This window comes from Grampus griseus (assembly GCF_964374135.1).
Source record: "Grampus griseus genome assembly, chromosome: 9".
Lineage (NCBI taxonomy): Eukaryota > Metazoa > Chordata > Mammalia > Artiodactyla > Delphinidae > Grampus > Grampus griseus.
The window spans coordinates 85306677-85327376 of NC_139003.1; the positions used below are offsets into that span (position 1 = coordinate 85306677).

The 20700-nt window shown below is 36.1% G+C and overlaps 2 protein-coding genes across 2 annotated transcripts in view; one reads left to right on the forward strand and one right to left on the reverse strand.

Annotated features, from left to right (window-relative positions):
- CCDC146 (coiled-coil domain containing 146) overlaps positions 1–20700 on the reverse strand; it is a gene marked incomplete at both ends in the record, with an annotated part of 109301 nt that overhangs the window by 65549 nt on the left and 23052 nt on the right. The gene's annotated exons all lie outside the window — the stretch shown is intronic.
- FGL2 (fibrinogen like 2) lies at positions 13887–20663 on the forward strand. Its single transcript, XM_082661546.1, has 2 exons — positions 13887–14580; positions 17326–20663. The coding sequence occupies exons 1-2, from the start codon at positions 13965–13967 to the stop codon at positions 18030–18032; spliced, it is 1323 nt and encodes a 440-aa protein (XP_082517672.1). The 5' UTR covers positions 13887–13964; the 3' UTR covers positions 18033–20663.

Here is a 20700-nt window from a genome sequence, read left to right on the forward strand (position 1 = left end):
TGATCATTGAATATAATTCAGAAAATATATACCAAGGGATTTAGACAGGAAAGTGTGTATATATGAGGAAGAGGGGCAAATGGTCATTATTTGCAGCTGATATAAATACCTACATGAAAAATACAAAATAATTTTATAATGCAGTAAGGTGTCCATCTATAAAATAAATTTATAAAAATATAGCTTTCCAAATTAATAAGAAGTTTGAAAACATATTGAAGAAAAGATCTGATTCATAATACCAATGGGAAAGATGAAAAATCTGGAGATAAGCTTAACAAGATATGTGAAAGATCCATATATAGAAAACTACAAAAGTGTATAGGGAAATGTAAAAGAAATTGTGAACAAATGTCCCAGGCTGATAAAGACATTTTAAAATAGGCCAATTATTCCCAAATTAATCACTAGAATTTTTGGAACTTATTGTAAAGTCCAGTTGGAATAATAAGTTATTTAAATTTATAAAAGGAAGACTTCTAAGTGTGCATTTTCCCTTTCAGATTTAAGATGCATTCTAGATCTATCATATTTAAACAGTAGGACAGTAGCACCAGGATAGAGAGCCATATCAATGTAACCAGAAAACATTTTGCTTATGGATAAGTTCATGTCAGTGCAGGGAAAAGGTGGAATTCATTAAAACATTGTATTGTAAGAACTTTTTAAACATTTGGGGGAAAAATATAGTTAGGTTCCTATGTCACACTTTAAAACAAATTCTAGAATATTAAAATTCAAGCATAAAAAATAAAACCATAAAAATAATAGAAAATGCACATGGCATTTATATGATTGTAGTATTGTACAGGAATCATAAGGAAAAGATTAATATAAAAATGAAACATCTAAAGACTTCCATATATGTAAATACCACAATTGAAATTCAAATGTCAAAGTTGAAAAAAGTATGCAAATACTTGATATACAAAAAGCTAATAATACAAATTTATTAAAAAAGAACAAATAAAGTTTTAGAAATTAAAAGAAAAACATTATATTGGAAGAATGGAGATCATGAAAATAAAGTCACTTAAACCCAAATGACTAATAATTATATGAAAAATTACCTAATCTCACAAACCCTGTGGCAAAACAGTTCTATTCCTTGATAAATGCCCACAGAGGTGCATGCACAAGTACACCAAGAGACACGCACAAGAACGTTCAAGTTGCATTATTAGTAATTTATGAAAATTGGAAACAACCTCAATATCCATTGGCAATATATTGGATAAATATAATATTGGTAAAACCAAACCATGAAAATATACATGCAAAAATATGAATGATTCATAAATATAACATAGAGTGAAAGAAACCAAACACAAAATAATACATTTTGTAGAATTCTGTTTCCATCAAATTTAAAAATAGGCAAAATTGGGACTTCCCTGGTGGCACAGTGGTTAAGAATCCTTCTGCCAATGCAGGGGACATGGGTTTGATCCCTGGTCTGGGAAGATCCCACATGCCATGGAGCAGCTAAGCCTGTGCTCCACAACTACTGACCCTGCGCTCTAGAGCTTGTGAGCCACAACTCCTGAGCCCGCATGCCACAACTACTGAAGCCCGCGTGCCTAGAGCCCGTGCTCCACAACACAAGAAGCCACCACAGTGAGAAGCACGCACACCACAATGAAGAGTAGCCCCACGCTCCACAACTAGAGAAAGCCCACACACACAACAAAGACCCAACGCAGCCAAAAATAAAGTAAATTTTAAAAATAATAAAAATAGGCAACACAAAAACGTATGGTGTATGGGGATTCATGCTTAGGTGGTAAAACTATTAAGAACAACAAGAAAAGCATTATCATGAAAGTCAATACAGTGGCTACTACAGAGTGAATGACAGAGTAGGAGGGGAATTTCCTGAAGCTGGCAGTATTTTTTTTTTGACTGGATGGTGGTTGAGTATTTGATTTCAATTGTATCTTTATATTTTGGACACTTTATATGTGTTAAATTCAGAATTTAAAAAGATTAAAACCTATGTAGAAGATGGTCTAATTTTTATAAAATTACATACAAACATATATATTTGGAAAGATGGTTTGAAATAGTCTAAAACGTTAATAAAAGTCATCATTATACTACACTCAACAACAACAACAAAACAATGCCAATTCAAAAATGGACAAAGGATCTAAATAGACATTTCTCCAAAGAAGAATACAAATGGTCAATAAGCACTCAACATCACTAATCATTCTAAAATACAAATCAAAATCACAATGAGATAGGACTTCACATCCAGTAGGATGGCCATTTTCAAAAGAACAGGAAATAACAACTGTTGGCAAGGATATGGAGGAACTGGAACCCCTGTGCATGGATGATGGGAATGTAAAATGGTGCAGCTGATGTGGAAAACACTATGGGCAGTTCCTCAAAAAATTAAATGTAGCATCACCATAGGATCCATCAATTCCACTTCTGAGTATACACATAAAAGAACTGAAAGAAGGAACTTGAACAGATACTTGTACAGTCATTTTCATAGCAGCATCATTCATTACAGCTAAAAGGTGAAAACAACCCAAATGTCCATCAACAGATGGGTAGATAAACAAAATGTGATGTGTAAATACAGTGGAATAGTACTCAGCCTTAAGAGGGAATGATATTCTGATACATGCTATAACATGAACAGACCTTAAAGATATTATACTAAGTGAGATAAGCCAGATATAAAAGGACAAATAATGTATGATTCCACTTATACGAGGTACCTAGAATAGTCATATCCATAGAGACAGAAAGTAGAACAGTTTTTACCAGGGGTGGGGCAGCAGAGAATGGGGATTTACTCTTTATTAAGTACAGAGTCAGTATAAGATGATGAAAAATTTCTGGAGATAGATGGTGGTAGTTGTTGGATAGTAATGTGAATGAATTTAATGTCACTGAACTGTACACTTAAAAATGGTTAAAATGATGAATTTTATGTTATGAATATTTTACTACAATAAAAAGTGGTAGGAAAAGATAAAAAAAGAAAAAAGTGGTAGGAATATAGTTGTCATATACATTTCTGTATTTTTTTTTTTTGAGGTATAGGTGACTTACAATACTATGTTAGTTTCAGGTATACAACATAGTGATTCAAAATTTTTATAGATTATACTTCATTTAAAGTTATTATAAAATATTGGCTATATTCCCTGTGCCGTACAATATATCCTTATAGCTTATTTATTTTATACATAGTAGTTTGTACCTCTTAGTCCCCTACCCCTATCTTGCCCCTCCCCCCTTCCCTTTCCCCACTGATAACCAGTAGTTTGTTCTCTATCTGTGAGTCTGTTTCTGTTTTGTTGTATTCATTCATTTCATTTTTTTTAAGATTTCATTTTGAGGAAATGATTTCCACTTTTTACCACTGAATATGATGTTAGCTGTAGGATTATCATATTTGGCCCTTATTATGTTGAGGTATGTTCTCTCTATACCCATTTTGTGGAGAGTTTGTGTTTTTTTTATCATAAATGGATGTTGAATTTTATCATAAGCTTTTTCTGCATCTATTGAGATGGTTGTATGACTTTATTCTTCAGTTTGTTAATATGGCATATCACATTGATTGATTTGCAGATATTGAACCATCCTTGCACCCCTGGGATAAGTCCCACTTGATCATGGTGTATGATCGCTTTAATGTATTGTTGAATTTGGTTTGCTAATATTTTGTTGAGAATTTTTGCATCTATGTTCATCATTGATACTGGCCTGTAATTTTCTTTTTTTGTGTGATATCTCTGTGTGATTTTTGCATCAGGGTGATGCTGGCATCATAGAGTGTGTTTGGAAGCATTCCTTCCTCTGTATAATTTTCTGGGGTAGTTTGAGAAAGATATGTGTTAACTCTTCTCTAAATGTTTGGTAGAATTCACCTGTGAAGCCATCGGGTCCTGGACTGTTGTTTGTTGGGAGTTTTTAAATTACTGATTTAATTTCATTGCTTGTAATTGGTCTCTTCATATTTTCTATTTCTTCCTGGTTCAGTCTTGGGAGATTGTACACTTCTAGGAATTTGCCTGTTTATTCTAGGTTGTCCATTTTATTGGTGTATAGTTGTTCATAGCAAACTCTTATGATCCTTTGTATATCTGTGATGTTGGTTTTAAGTTCTCCTTTTTCATTATTGATTTTATTGATTTGGGCCCTCTTTTTTTCTCGATGAGTCTGGCTGAAAGTTTATCAATTTTGTTTATCTTTTCAAAGAACTAACTCTTAGTTTCATTGATCTTTTCTATTTTTTTAAGTCTCTGTTTCACTTATTTCTGCTCTGATCTTGATGATTTCTTTCCTTCTATTAACTGTGGGTTTTGTTTGTTCTTCTTTTTCTAGCTCCTTTAGGTGTAAGGTTAGGTTGTTTGTTTAAGATTTGTCTTGCTTCCTGAGAATTTCTGTATTTTCTAACCTTTTTTTTCTTAATATTTATTTATTTATTTGATTGCACCAGCTCTTAGTTGCAGCATGTGGGCTCCTTAGTTGCAGCTCGAGGGCTCCTTAGCCGTGGCATGGGAACTCTTAGTTGCGGCATGCACTTGGGATCTAGTTCCCTAACCAGGATCGAACCCTGGCCCCCTGCATTGGGAGTGCGGAGTCTTAACCACTGCGCCACCAGGGAAGTCTCTCTAATCTTTTTTATAATGAGCAAGTATTTCATTTATAATCAGAAATTATTCTTTTCAGAAAAGAGATTTAAAACTTTTTTTTCACTTGCCTTCTAGAATGCAGTTCTTGGCAGGGTGAGGCATAATAATAAAAAAATATTATTCTAAGAATTTATACTCCAAGCCAGACAACGCACACAAGCATAAACAGAAAGACAGGTTGAGAAAATTATAGTGACAGGTTAGAATATATTGGAGAAATTGTCTGAATCATTTTCACATATAGCAAGGTATGTGAATAGCTCATTTGGTAATGCCCAGTTATTTTGAAGGACGTGAGGAAACTTTATTGCTTTCTAAAATCCCAGGGGCATTGTACCAGGAAAGTTTTAATATGGGTAGCCTATATTTTTGTAGCATTTTTCTATAGTCTAGCTACAAATTAAGGGTACCTTAGAGATCAGTGTAAACTAGATGGCATGGAAATTGGGAGACATGAGCAGCCTTGGCCAGGCATGGACAGGTCATTTAGTTTTTCCTAGACCTGTTTACTCATCTGTAAAATGAAGGGGCTAGTCCTCATAACATGTAATGTCGTTTTCTGAAGTTTTACAGCACTGGAAAAGTTTGAAATAGCTGTTTAATATTAAAGTTCCTTTATTAAACTGTAAATGCTGTTTATTCTAGATATTTCATATTAATTACTGGAATATGTATCTAGTATATTCAGCTTCTACCTGACAATGTTATTATTCTATTTGATATAGTACTGGTGTTTTAAAATATGAAAAATTCAGGAAATCACAGTGAATTAAATTGTTATGAAAGCAAATATTTCCACAGCAAAACTCCTTTAAACATTGGAAATTGGGTATATTGGCTAAAAATTCACACTGTTTATAAAGTAAAGCTGTTTGGAAGGTCTATGTCCTAAAAGTTTATTTAACTTCATTTATGGCAATGTAATAATATAATCTGAAGCAACTATTAACACAACTGGCCACTGCCAAAATGATGAAGAAAGCATTTATCTTTGATGCCATAATGCTCTGATTCCAGTCATGTCCTCTAACTTTGTTCTCTCAATTCCCATTCCGGAAAAGAAATCCTATAAAATTAGCTTTCCATATGGACTTAATATCTTCTTTAAACAAGACTCTGGTACAGACCCCACCATGATTCAATTTCTCTCCCTGTTTTTCCCTCGAGTCTCTTTTCTTTGTCATCTTTATCCCACCACCTTCATCTCTCTGGGCTCCACTACATTCCTCTGTACTATATTTCTGTCTTCTGTGCTTTGGGTGGGAGTTAGCAGGAAAATTAGAGAAGATGGGCCACATAATAAGCAGCAGATGTTAGCTAGTCGTGGAGCAGGGAGGAAGAGCCACTTAAACCTAGCCTAGATTCTCCCAGTCAGGCCAGGCTCCTCTTCTGGGGCTTGCCTTAGAAAAGAGAAAAGTAAAATCCCCCAATCCATATGCTTTTAGTTGCTAAAGAACAGCTTCTTCTTCCTCTGTACCCCTATGCCTCACAATGCAGAAGCAAAGATAAAACAAGAGGGAAAAAATAGGGAAAACAGCAAATGTAAAAGCAAAAGGTTTTAATATGTTTACCTCCTGTGCTCTTATATTTTCAGTGCTACAGCTGTATCTTTATTCTGTGCATTCTGCCTAATCTGTACTTTATTGAATTAATAAACCCTATGATCATTATATAACTTTTAGACCTAGGAAAGCTATACACGCCATTTGTACAGAATATGGTTTTCTTTTAAAAATCCCTTTCATTCCAAACACTCTGCTTTGTAAATGGGAGATTTTGGAGTGCTGGTAGTTATGGAGGTGGGTTAAGAGGCAAAGAAAGAAGCCTAATAAAGAAAACGGGAAGTTCTCTTCTCTGCCAGGAAGCATATATCCAACATAGGCATGATTATATACAGACACTGTACAACCTTTGTGGTCTAATTTGAAAAGAATGACTCTAAAGTTGGCTATTTTCAGAGTTAGCAAAGGGAGAGGCCAATGCCATGGCATAGTGGGAGGGAATTGAGAGGTGCAGAAAAGGCCTTGGTGTGATTACCGACCCCCTTTCTAACACCAAACACATTGCCTTGGCCCAAGGCTGGCTCTGGCTTGAAATACTTTGCTCTGCAACTTAAAGCTCCATGAAGTGAGGACTGGGTCTGTTTTTTCACTTATGTCATCCCCAGGGTCGGTACAGAGCATGGTTCAATAAATGCAAAATAAGGACTCATTGAATGGAGGAATAACTAAAACGTAGAAGATCTTTATAATTTTCCATTGGAATTAATGATCTAATTAAAGGACCATCTATACTTATGACTTGCTTTGCTATTACATGACTTCTAATTAATAACATTTACAGTCATAAACTATTACACCTGAAAAGGACCTTAAGATCTCTAATCTGACCTCATATTATAGATGAGGAAACTAATGCCTAGTTAAGTGACAAGAAAGTGGGAGTTTCTTCACTAAGATCATGGGTTCCATAACTACCATTCTAAGGCTCTTTTCACCCTGTCATGTCATGCTATTTTTGAGATGAAAATGGTAGTGATTGGCGACTTACTTTAAGTCTACGTTTATACATGACTTGACCACAACTTGTGCATCTGTGTTGTCATCTTTCTGTGCAACAGCAGTTGTTGCAGCTGAACTTTATATTAAGTATCAAAATACATGCCATATCATTTGTACATGTAAACATGATTGAAATAATTGTGTGTTAAATACACAAGCAGAGGAAAGCTGTGGTAAATAATGGTGGACACTTTAAAATAAGGGCCAAGCAATTTTACATCTCTTGATAATGATCAAGAAGTAGTTTCTCATACTCTGAAAAATTTTCATTGCAAACAATAGGATATGACTCAAATCATAGATATTATCAAACTAGAAGCGGAGAAAGAAATAAACTTAATAAGATAATGCTATACCTCAGAATGCCATACTTTAAATCATGTTTACTATTAAAACTACAACATTTACTCCATTTCATAGATTTTCTTTAGTTACCAGCACAGTAGAAATCACCTTTAAATTAACATTTATTGAGAATTCATATGCTGACATATATATTTCATAAGATAAACTTGAGTCTTTAAAAAACAAGTTTCAAAGAGAGGAAAGAACAGGCTTTTAAAAGACATACATGCAGCATGAAATTATTCAGTTGGCATGGAATTAGTTTACTATTTTCATTTTTCCCTAAAAAGTTAATTGCATAACTTAATTACAAAAGTTAAGATGCATACTGTTTGTATGAATGAACTGAAACAAATTCCTAAGCTAAATTTTATTATTCAGTTTAAATTTATATAATTATATAACATATATGATATTGTATGATATTATATAAAATTATATAACATAATAGATATATGTAATGTTATATAGTCTATAAATTTATATATTATTTTTAAATGCCAAGTAAAGGCAAACAAAGCAAATAATACCCTAAGAAATGCAAGTGATAAAACAGATAAAACCAAATTAACACTTAGAATGAATATATAGACATTTCTAAGAATTTAAAGCCTTGGATTTTGTAACAGTATAAAATCAATCCTCATTATTCATGTATTGCATACTTGCAAATTCAGTTACTTATTAGAATTTATTTATAACTCCAGGATAATACTTGTGGGCTTTGGGGACCATTTGTAGACATGGCCAGCGTGGTGAAAAGTTCGAGCTGCCCAACACATGCATTCCCAGCTGAGCTCAGAGATCAACACTCTTGTTGTCTTATTTCAGCTCTCATACTGTAACCAAGTGCTCTTTTTGTGGTCTAAGTGCCATGTTTTTCCACATTTTTGTGTTTTTTGCTGATGTTTTCACTGTTTAAAATGGCCCCTGAGCATAGTTCTGAGGTGCTATCTAGTGTTCCTCAGTGCAAGAAGGCTGTGATGTACCTTAAGGAGGAAATACGTGTGTTAGATAAGCTTCCTTCAAGCATGATTATAGTTCTCTTGGTCATGTATTCTGTGTTAATGAATCAACAATATATACTAAATAAGATGTCTTTAAACAGAAACACATTGAAAACAAGGTTATATATTGATCAGTTGACAAAAATATTAGGACCAGAGGCTCGTAGAAGCCTAACCCTGCATTTCCCCTAGGAGCAATGGTTTGGTATTTGCTAATTCAGTGTTTGTGGTGACATTATAGAAAACATAACTACCATAAATTATGAGAAACAAAGGGAAGACAGGGAAAGCCACAATTTCATATTTTTGATTTCTTTATTATGATTTATTTTTGTTTTGTTTGAGGAATATAAAAGGAAACTCAAGATCAATCTCCAATACAAGAAATAAAAATAAACATATTTTGTTTCCTCAACATTGGTTATATGAAGTTTATTGAGTCTCTGGAAATTTAGAGAGACGACAGGAAAATTAGACGCCATGGCCCATGGATCTCTTAGCTCCTCCGTGATCCCTGGCTTGGTGTGGGATACACAGTAAAAGATTTTGTTGATAAGATATTGACATTGGTAAGATGGACATTCCAAGACTCCCATGAAATATTCCAGTTTCAAAGAATTCTAGCCTGAGAAGCCCTGGATATCTCACTGAAGACCTAGGCCATTAGTTCATCAGATGACTGCATGTTTTATAGTCTTATTAAGAGTGGACCTTTGGATATTTCTGCCCTATATTTCTCTTGATCCAGACCCTTAAGGATTCACATAGTGGATCTTTCATGGTAGGTCCATGCTGGAGGGTTTCCTAGTCTGGATCTCTTTATCTATGCTAGAGATGTACTTGCAAGGCATAACAAAGAACCTACCAACTATTATTCTAGTTTTAACCAAAATCAGGCAGTTCTCTATGGGCTGCTGAAATCAGGCTTTCGTTTAAAGTTCTTTCCATGAACTTATAATGAACAAGGACTAAGACCTCTAAGGAATATTAAGATAAACATTATTTACTGTTGACATTACAAACCAAGTAGATTAAAAAGTGAATGTTTTAATTTTTTATCCCCAAACATGTACTCCCTAAAGAACCATCAAATTTAGTAAGTTAGAAACTACAACTATGTTAAATTAATAGGCATAATATCAAGAAAAGGATCTCAGTACTATAAATAATAATTGTTATTAAATTTACTTACTTCCTTTGGTACAAATAGAGACATAAAGGGTTTCTTTATTTTAAGAAAACTGTATTAAGGGAAATGAAAATTTGCTTTTGGGATCTGATCCAGATACAGTAAATGCAGATCCTCTTAAATATACTTTGCATAAGAAAAAAAAAAGAAGTTTGAGTATATTGTGAATATAGACTGATGAAAGTAATTTTCATATGGGGCTTATAAAAATATATCTTGCTACTTTAAAATCCCAACATGTATTGGTGTTAAATAATTTGTTTAGATCTGAAAAACAAGTCTGTAAGTGGGCGTAATGCATCAGTTCCAGGTTGAGAGCAGATACGGGGTAGAAGTTTCCGACACTGCCATGAGGAATCAGTAGACGATTCTAGGAGTCAGGGCAGGCTGGGCATGAGAAAATCTGGAAAGGTTTTCCAGCAAGAAGGAGACGACAGAGAGTCAAGGTCGGAGGGTGGGAATTCTGTAGGAGTTGAGGACCAGAAATCAGCTCTTCAAGTTTTTGATTATCTGATGGCTGCCTCTTTGAAACCCTCTCTCCTGGTCTTTGTGACACAGCACTCTTCCAGTTCTCATGTTTTACCATCCTTTTGGTTCCTGTGGCTTCAAATTGACATCCATATCCATTCTGTGCTGTTTGTAATACTTAGATGTTCAGCTGTATGTTAGATATTTCTACCTGGTGGCTTGTCACTCTATTCAAAACAGAAATAATACTACTACACTCTCCCCAGCTTACGGCTCCCTCTCTACTCTCATTGCTATGGCATTACTTAACTTCAGTGGGAGTCATATTTCATGGTGCTCTCTCAACTCTACCCTCTCCTTCCATTTTTCATCCCTTACCGTATTCTATAGATTCTATTACTCTTTGACAAAAATAGTTGCTACCCCTTCAACCACCTCTCCTGCCACCACACTAGTTTACCTCTTACCTAGTGCCCGCCACTACACTAGCACCTCTCACCTAGCACAGCATTTCCTACTGGTTTCTAGCAGAAGATTCATTCCTAAAAATGGTGCTAGAAAAAAAAAAGGATTCCCATTATCAACCAAAATTTGAAAAATGCAGCATATGTTATTTTCTTCTTGGCCAGCAATAATGCACATTTGCAAATTACTGATAATTTTCAGAGCCACCTGTCCTGGAACTCTGTTGTCACATAACATTTATCAACATCTAGGTACTCACGTTCCAGAAAACACACTTCGGGAAACAATGGCTTGGACTATTTAAATGGCCTCTAAACTGCTCTTTTTGCCTAATCTTTCCCTTTCCAGTGCACCTACAATTTCAATGATAGATTAATTTCTCTCAAATGCTTAACTGATTATATTATTCCTTTGCTCAAAACCTTCAGTGGCTCCCCACTGATCTAAGCAGTGATTTAAGCACCAAGCTCTCCACAACATGGTACCAATATTCCTTTCCAGTATTATCTCCCTGCCCCCCACATGGCAGGGTGGCACAGGAGAAGACGTGAACTTTGGAGTCAGACCCCCAGGTTCAAATTCCAACTGTCCTTTAAAAAGTGCGAAACCATAGGCAAGTGATTTATTGCTTTGAACCCTTTCTTTGCTCATCTGCACATGCAGGAAGTAATTGTGTAGATGGGAGGATGTAGTGAGATAGTATTTGTGAAAGCTTCCTGCACAACTGTAGCACAACACTCTCTGCCCCCGTGGGCTGTAAACTCATTAGGCAGACTGAGCCTCTTTCATGTGGTGGTCACTTAGTGTCTGCCTCTGGCAAGTGAACAATAATCTTTTAAAATTAAGAACTCAGAATTCCCACTTACTAGTGTCGATAAAAACTGATTAATAAAGCGATTTTTGGCCTTTATTTGGGGTATTTTCTATGGTCCCGAAGGGACAGGAGCCAGTTCCCATAGCACATCCAAGCTTTTCAGATGGAACTATGCCACTGGCCCTTGGCTAAGTGGGGTGTGCAGGGCCCAAGAATCAACATCAGTGCCTAGAAAGCAAATCCCTGATTCACAGAGATGAAACAAAAGCCCAATGCACGAGTCAGCAAGCTATACCTTTCTTAGATTTAGAAAAGCTTAAAAGTGCTTATGATTTCACTTGAAAGTCCAACATGAACAAAATACAAAGCCCTCAATACCCCTTCCTAAGAAGGAAAAGGGGATTTTTGTTTGATGTGTTCACTAGTGTAGCCTAAGTGCCTGGAACAATGTCTTGCACATAGGGGATGCTCAGTTAATATAGGATGGATGGATGGATACATACATCTATATGCTCTAGCATAGTGCTGAGTATACAGATCTTTAATAAATTCCTGACTGGACTTGACAGGCTAAATATGTGGATTTATAGCCTATCCAGTCGAAGGCATTTAATAATGTACCTTGAGCTAAACATCGTTCCTATATATTTCTGCTTTATAAGATATTATTATCTATATTATCATCATTCTCCTTTTTTTTTTTTTTTTTTTTTTTTTTTTTTTTTGCGGTATGCGGGCCTCTCACTGTTGTGGCCTCTCCCATTGTGGAGCACAGGCTCCAGACGCGCAGGCTCAGCGGCCACGGCTCACGGGCCCAGCCGCTCCGCGGCATGTGGGATCTTCCCGGACCGGGGCACGAACCCGTGTCCCCTGCATCGGCAGGCAGACTCTCAACCACTGCGCCACCAGGGAAGCCCAAGAATGTTACATTTTATACACTGCATATTTTTCCTTCAGCACTGCACCACTCAAAATTTTTGTAACTATCATTCCTATATGAGGGGAGAATAGCCAAATTTCTCCTTCACAGTTACAGGAACCAAGGCTCAGCAAAGTTAATGATCTATAGATCCAATAAGAAGTAGATGCAGGGGTGGAATCTAGCTCTCCTGAATATCCAGGAGTAAATGCAGTTTGGAAGTGTAAAGTGAGCCTGACACATTTAGAGCACATGAATAGTTAGGCGTTTGGCTGGAATGAAGGAGTAGATAGAAAAATCATAGGAAATCGGGTTAAAGAAATAAATAAGAGATCGATTACAGAGCACTTTAAATAATACAATAAGAATTTAGATTTTTAGCCATAATTTTGAAATTATTTTTAAAACAATAAAATCCTTTTTTAATAAGAAACCTTACATGAGACGCCAATATGTAAAATAAATTAAAAGGAGGTGGTTCCTTCAATAGAAGCTGTTCCCCCTTCCTGTCCTCAGCCTCTCAGGAGAAGAGTTTGAAAACCATGAAAAAAGGTTTGAAAAGTATGGAAAGTCATGAATGCAGACATGTTTGGGGCAAAGCAGTGACATAGAGACCAGGTGGAGGGCCCACTGCGGAGGCAGAAACACAGAGAGGGGACTGCTATGGCTGCCCGCGGGGAGGGAAGGCAAAGATGCCGGAGACAAAAGAAGAATCAGAACCAAGATGGGGCAGACTAGTTCAGAGATTCGTACTTGGCAGATGTGGAAGGACAGTACAGTCACAGAGTTGGTGAAGAGCAAAGGAAAAGGCTGCTGGTTTTGATGAAAGGCAAGGATGTATTTTAATGGTGTTTTTGTCAGTTAGACATTCCTCCTGTGCTATGCGGTGGTTGGAGAAATAGAAAGCAGCGCTTTTTTTTCTACCAGTTTTCTTCCCTTTTCAAACAGCTGAAACAAAAGTCCACTGCATGAACCAGAAAGCTGAACTTCATTATATGTAAAATGTTAAGTGCTTGAGATTTCACCTGAAAGCACAACGTGAAGAAAATACAGAATTCTCAATGCCCCATTCCCAGAAGGAAAAGGAACCGTTTCCATTTTTGTAACATTTCTGTCCTTCACATAATCTGGATAGCTAGCACATTCAATTTTATCTTTAAAAACTATTTACCCCACTGTGGAGCTAAGTATCATGAAATGATTTACTTCAAGTATAATTATTTTAAGATTCAAGATTTTTCTTGTGCTTTTTAAAAATAAAAGATGAAAGTGAAACTTGTTGAGTATGTGCATCTGACCAACTGCAGGAATTCCAAAGCGGGTGGTTTTGATTGAGAACGAATAACAGTTTGGGGCACACTGAGTTTGATGAGGACGATCTCCTCTTCCTCCGTGTTTCTGAGACTGGTGATGCAACGTGCTCCCGCCCTTTTCTGAAAACACGGAAAGCCTGACTCAGGAAGGCAGCTGCAGCTCTTAAAAAGAGCTCCAGCCCGGCCCCCTTCCCTGCTGGGGCGAGCGCCACCGCAAAGATGAAGCTGGCGAAGTGGTGCTGGCTGAGCTCCGCTGTCCTTGCTGCTTATGGTTTTTTGGTTGTGGCAGACAATGCAACAGAGGAAATTAAAGATGAAGCAGCCCAGGACGCCTGCCCGGTGAGACTAGAAAGCAGAGCGAAATGCGAGGAGGGAGGAGACTGTCCCTACCAGGTGAACCTGCCCCCGCTGACTATTCAGCTCCCCAAGCAGTTTGGCAGGATCGAGGAGGTGTTCAAAGAAGTCCAGAACCTCAAGGAAATTGTAAAGAGCCTGAAGAAGTCTTGCCAAGACTGCAAACTGCAGGCTGATGACAACCGAGACCTGGGCAGAAGTGGACTGCTGTTACCCGGCACAGGAGCTCTGGGAGAAGCTGGTGACAACAGAGTTAGAGAGTTAGAGAGCGAGGTTAACAAGCTGTCCTCTGACCTTAAGGATGCCAAGGAGGAGATCGACGTGCTTCAGGGTCGCCTGGAGAAGCTGAATCGTGTAAATATGAACAACATAGAACATTATGTTGATAGCAAAGTGGCAAACCTAACATTTGTTGTCAATAGTTTGGATGGCAAATGTTCATCTAAGTGTCCCACTCAAGAACAAATACAATCACGTCCAGGTATGTATAATGTTTTCTTATCATTTGTTCATGAATGTTATATAGCTGGACAGTATCTATAAACATTAACCTTATCATATAAGTTAAATAAAGGATGAATTATATAAGTTAGGCCTTTTATTCATCAAGGTGAAACAGAAAAAACTATTATCTTTGCACATGTGCCCACAGAAAGGAATAGGACCTAATTACAAAAAATCATGAGTTCTGTATGCGTCAGAAAGCACTTTCAAAGATCTTATTTGCTGACGCCAGAGCTACACACAAACAGAAGTGGAGGGAGAGAATTTCTTTTCTTTATTTTTTTTAAAAAACATCTTTATTGGAGTATAATTGTTTTACAATGGTGTGTTAGTTTCTACTGTATAACAAAGTGAAGCAGCTATATGTACACATATATCCCCATACCTTCTCTCTCTTGAGTCTCCCTCCCACCCTCCCTATCCCACCCCTCTAGGTGGTCACAGAGCACCTAGCTGATCTCCCTGTGCTATGCGGCTGCTTCCCACTAGCTATCTATTTTACATCTGGTAGTGTATATATGTCCATGCCACTCTCTCACTTACTCCCAGCTTCTCCTTCCCCCTCCCCATGTCCTCAAGTTCGTTCTCTATGTCTGCATCTTTATTCCTGCCCTGCCCCTAGGTTCTACAGAACCATTTTCTTCTTTTTTTTTGATTCCATATATATGTGTTAGCATATGGTATTTGTTTTTCTGACTTACTTCACTCAGTGTGACAGACTCTAGGTCCATCCACCTCACTACAAATAACTCAATTTCATTTCTTTTTATGGCAGAGTAATATTCTAAGAGAATTTCTTAATGTTTCAGTGAGTTTAACTTATTTATCTCTTCACTGAAGTGTTTGAAAACAGTAGAGTTAAGGCAGTGTTTGGGGTTGTACTCTGTTCTTTGGAAATCAGTTTATTTGTGTGGTCAGGTGACTGCTCCTTATATGGCAACAAGAGACCTCTGAAAGATTTTAGCAAGTAATCTGCAGTTCATAATCCCGAATGTCTAGTGGAAATGGGAGATTTTATAGATGGGATAAAAGCAGCTATATGGCTTCATATGTGTGCAAAACTTTTTGCTTTTAGACCTAGTGGCCCAAAAACATTTTAAGGGGCGTTTTGGCATGCCAGTAAGGGAAGGAATACATTCTTATTTCTTCCTCTCTTTCACTAGAATTCAAGCATGTAACAATAGAACCCATCTTCCCCATCCAGTTTATCTGCTGATAATCTGAATTAGCTTTAATAAGTATATGTTAAAGGCCATAAACCTAACTGCCTGTTCTGCCCACGAACCGCTAGCTGTGGCACTGGTTCCCCCAAACCCTGGTTTTTCCACATGAGTTTCTGGGACCATTGCTGATGGTGGTCTTATCACACTTTGGAAAGCCATCTCTGCATGTGTGTGAGGTTGAAGGGATATGGTGCCTGAAGCAGAGATCATGGCCCTTAGAAACAAGCACCTCATGCATCTTCCCTAGGTAGATTCCCCAGGGAATCTACCCAGTGAAGGTATTTGGGAGATTCCGGGACCACTGTTGCTAATACTCCCAGCAGCCTGCATCTAAATGTGCCCTGCACATTGCAAGGCAGAGTTTCACATCTTAGGTGACATACGTGGGTGAACGTTAGATGTGGTACTGCATGGCAATTTGTAATGACAAGAACAAGATTCTACTGTCTTTTTTTCTACTAAGGTTTGGGGAACTATCTGAATATTCTGAGCTCTAAGTACAGATGAATAGATTATTTGTGGCTCATAAGTGTCTTGTATTAAACTTGCCTGATCCAGTACCAATTTTTTTAAAAATTATTTTGGAGTAAATATCTGTGTTGGTTCCTACAGAACCACATTAACTGTTTATTACACTAATCCTGTGCATAATCACCTGTGGTTTCCTTCTAGAAACCAGACATGGGAAACACTAGCTAAATATCTTCCTGGATAATAAATTCAGAGTAAGAATATTGGTATATTATTGAAGTTTTTAAAAAGAACTTAAGCTTCTGTGTCTAATTGTCAAGCAGGTAAAATAAATGGAAATGTTGATCAATGCTGTATTTTAGAATTTTAATAAATCATTTAGAACGATCCTATAAAACTGCCTGAAAGTGGAGTCTATCAGCCTCTTTAGGTGAAAGGATGTAGAAGCCTGTGCTTCCTCTGTATACATGGAATGCAGTTCTAGGAGCGTTGGAATCATCTGACTTTCAGGACCAAGGGATGCAGTGGTCACAAGGACAAGCTTTGCAGCCAGCCAGATCTGAGCTCTGTCCTGGCTCTGCCTTTTAAAGCTTCTGTGAAGTTGGACAAGCCACGGATCCTTTTTGAGCCTAATATTCTTTCTCACCAGCAGGTTGTTAATAATATCTACATCATAAAGTTCATGTGCAGATTAAGTGTGAAAATGTTATCAAGTCTTTGGCAGAATCCCTAGAACACATGCGGAGCCCTCACTAAATATTACTGAGTTACTAAAGCTATCACTTTTATGTCTTCTTGTTGTTGTTTGTTGGTGGTGTTGTCAGTATTATGACCAACCAAGACTGTGCTGGGGAGCTTTGTCTGCGTTAACAAGCATTTGCTAAACAGGTTCAAGTCAGTTTAGCTGAGCAAGGTTTCATTATCACCATTGATCAAATTATAAAACTGCTTTCGTGCATATAAAGAATTCTTTAGATGCCTAGTTTTTATCAACAAAATCCAATGCCTTTCTTTTTTTACCCCTGCAGTTCAACATCTTATATATAAAGATTGCTCTGAATACTACACGATAGGCAAAAGAAGCAGTGAGCTCTACAGAGTTACACCGGATCCCAAAAATAGTAGCTTCGAAGTTTTCTGTGACATGGAGACCATGGGGGGAGGCTGGACAGTGCTGCAGGCACGTGTTGATGGAAGCACCAACTTCACCAGAACATGGCAAGACTACAAAGTAGGCTTTGGAAACCCCAGAAGAGAATTTTGGCTGGGGAACGATAAAATCCATCTTCTGACTAAGAGTAAGGACATGATTCTAAGAATAGATCTTGAAGACTTTAACGGTGTCAAACTCTATGCCTTGTATGATCACTTTTATGTGGCCAACGAGTTTCTCAAATACCGTTTACACATTGGTAACTATAATGGCACAGCTGGAGATGCCTTACGTTTCAGTAAACATTACAACCACGATCTGAAGTTTTTCACCACCCCGGATAGAGACAACGATCGATACCCCTCTGGGAACTGTGGGCTCTACTACAGTTCAGGCTGGTGGTTTGATGCATGTCTTTCTGCAAACTTAAATGGCAAATATTATCACCAGAAATACAGAGGTGTCCGAAATGGGATTTTCTGGGGGACCTGGCCTGGTATAAGTGAGGCACAACCTGGTGGCTACAAGTCCTCCTTCAAAGAAGTCAAAATGCTGATCAGACCCAAGCACTTTAAGCCATAAATCACTAATGCTCATTCTTTTGGGTATTCGTTACCTAATAGGGCAATTAATTCCTTCAGCACTTTGGAATATGTTTCATACTCTTTTTCCATGGCTTAAAATTTCTCTCTGAGCAATGGGTTCTTATGCTATACAGCATTTGAAATAAAGCTGAAAAATATGCCATTTAAAGAAGTCCTTTGTTGCTGTTACGCTGTTATCCGAATAAACACTTGCAAGCAATTGGGAATATTGAGAATCACACAGTAGAGTTATAATTCTCTTAATGTCTCTTATTTGAAAAATTTTTACTCATATTACTCACTCTAATTAAAAAAATACTTGTTTATTCAGTAGGCTAGATTTTACACAAGTAACCTGTATTTTGACTGTGACTTAAACGCATCTTTTCAGGCTATAAATAGTTATTGGGTATTTATTTGTCTCTAAATATTCCTCATTCTGAGATAAACTTACTCAATTTATGGCATTTACAGCATTTTAATTCCCAAGCAAAGGGAAACATACGTAATTAAACCTGTTCCTGCACTATTCGTGAAATGTAGAATTTTATCATTTAAAATATTTTAAAAGGTGATAGCATAATGTCACTCCTAAGAGCACTCAGAAAATGAATTTAACCTTAAAGACCATGGTTTAAAGGTAATTCATTCATAGTTTATAACTCTTTAGATGTTTGATGGTAAAAACTGCTTTAACATGAAAAATATCTTCCTTTGCTCTAATGTACAACTGTTTTTAATTTAAGACTGCTCACTACTGTGCGAGACTACTGGTAGACTTTCTTTTGGAGAGGTAGGTGTGGGTGAGGAGTGAAGCACTTATATGTAGGCCAATTTTATATCCAAAGCGATAATATCATTAAGTGATTCACTTCATAGAAAGCTACGTTTTATAGGACAAATAGATAAATCTATTTATAAAAAAATATGAATTTTGAAATATATAGAACCGTAGTTCAAATATTATATATTTCAACCCTAAATGGTATATTGCTTGTTTTGCTATCAGAAGATTCAAATACGGGTGTTTATTTTTTTTTAACAAAACAAAAGTATCTGGAACTTTTATAATTCATTAATTCCAGAATGCAAAAATGATATTCAAAAGATTATAAAAATAGTTTGTTAAATTTCACCGTTGTAAAAAGGGACCATTTCAGAGAGAACAGCTGTATTCTAATGCACGTTTAAAAAAGTGCTCTAGGATAAAATTTGAAAAGGATACACCATACTGTATGTGAGTCATAGAAACACATTCAACGTTCAATTTCTGGTGTCTGTTTCTACTAAAGTAACCAAGTTTTCAAAAATAAATTCACAAAGATGCAGCTTTACCCATTATTTGAAAATGATTAAGGAGGATAGTAACTTTTGGTAAGAAGTTAATTTTTCAACTAATGTCTTTTATAGAAAATTCTAATCAAAAAGAAGCAAGATATTCTTTTAAAAATATATAACATACAAAGTGTTCAGGTAAACATGATGCAAACTATGTTATTAATACTATTAAAATACTAAAGCAAGAGAAATGCAAATGGAATTAAGTGATGACAAAAATATAAAATATCGTAGATTTCAGAGGCTTCATATCTACTCAATAATACATCAAATGTAAATGTTGTAACTAATTCTTTATTTCTCTCTCTTTTCTGTTTTCTAAAAAAGACTATGAAGATTTTGATATTATACAATGTATTAATTTCAGATAAGGGCATTTTCACTTACTATATGGAACTATTAATATATGTATAAGTTTAGGTAAATTTCTTTGATAAAAACGGACTCCTTAAAAAAATACAGTTCTAAAGAAAAATAGCTCATATAGCAAGTGTCCACTGATTTAATAGGAGCTAGGTATCATTTCAGGAGAATTTGGCAAATAATTCATTAATCTACGTAAATACTTAAAAGCTTATCTTTCTATCTTTCCACCTTATATTAAGTAAAATTTTATTTCCCATTATACTTTTATGGTACCTTGCTAATAACAAACTCTGTAACATAGAAATTCCTTTCTGAAATCATTTCATGTCACTTATTATATTATAAAATATATTTTAGATTTTGGTAATCTTTAACATATTGATGGAAATAGATTATATCTGAGAGAGTCTTTTGCCTTAACATAACTGTTCACTAATATATGCTAATGTTCATAAATGTGGATTGACTACTAACAAATACATTATTTTAGAGTCTTGTCTCGGTTTCATTTTACTGGCTAATATTTGTTATCTTAATTAACAAATTATTTCTGAGCTTTATCATACTTTGAAAATATTGACTAAAATTAGGCCTCTAGAAATTCCAAATGGAACTGGCTCATGTATCACAGAAAAAAAATTGGATTTTCTGATAAGTAGTAATGCTCTAAATGAAATGATGACACATTCATCCAGTAAATAAAGAGCTTAAATTTACGACGATAAAAGACATCCAAATAACAAAATTCACTGGTCCTTATTTCTGAATGGCTACCCAAGGAAAGGGTAGAAGGTTTAAAGGTAAAGAATGGGTAATGTCGTCATGATGAGCTCTTGCTTAGAATTCTTATTTTCCTTTATGTATAAATAGGTTTATGTTTTGTGTCTTTTAAAAGCCTTGTGAAATAAAAGATTTAATCTTCTCATCTATTTATTTCTTCAATACAGAAACATTAAGTATTA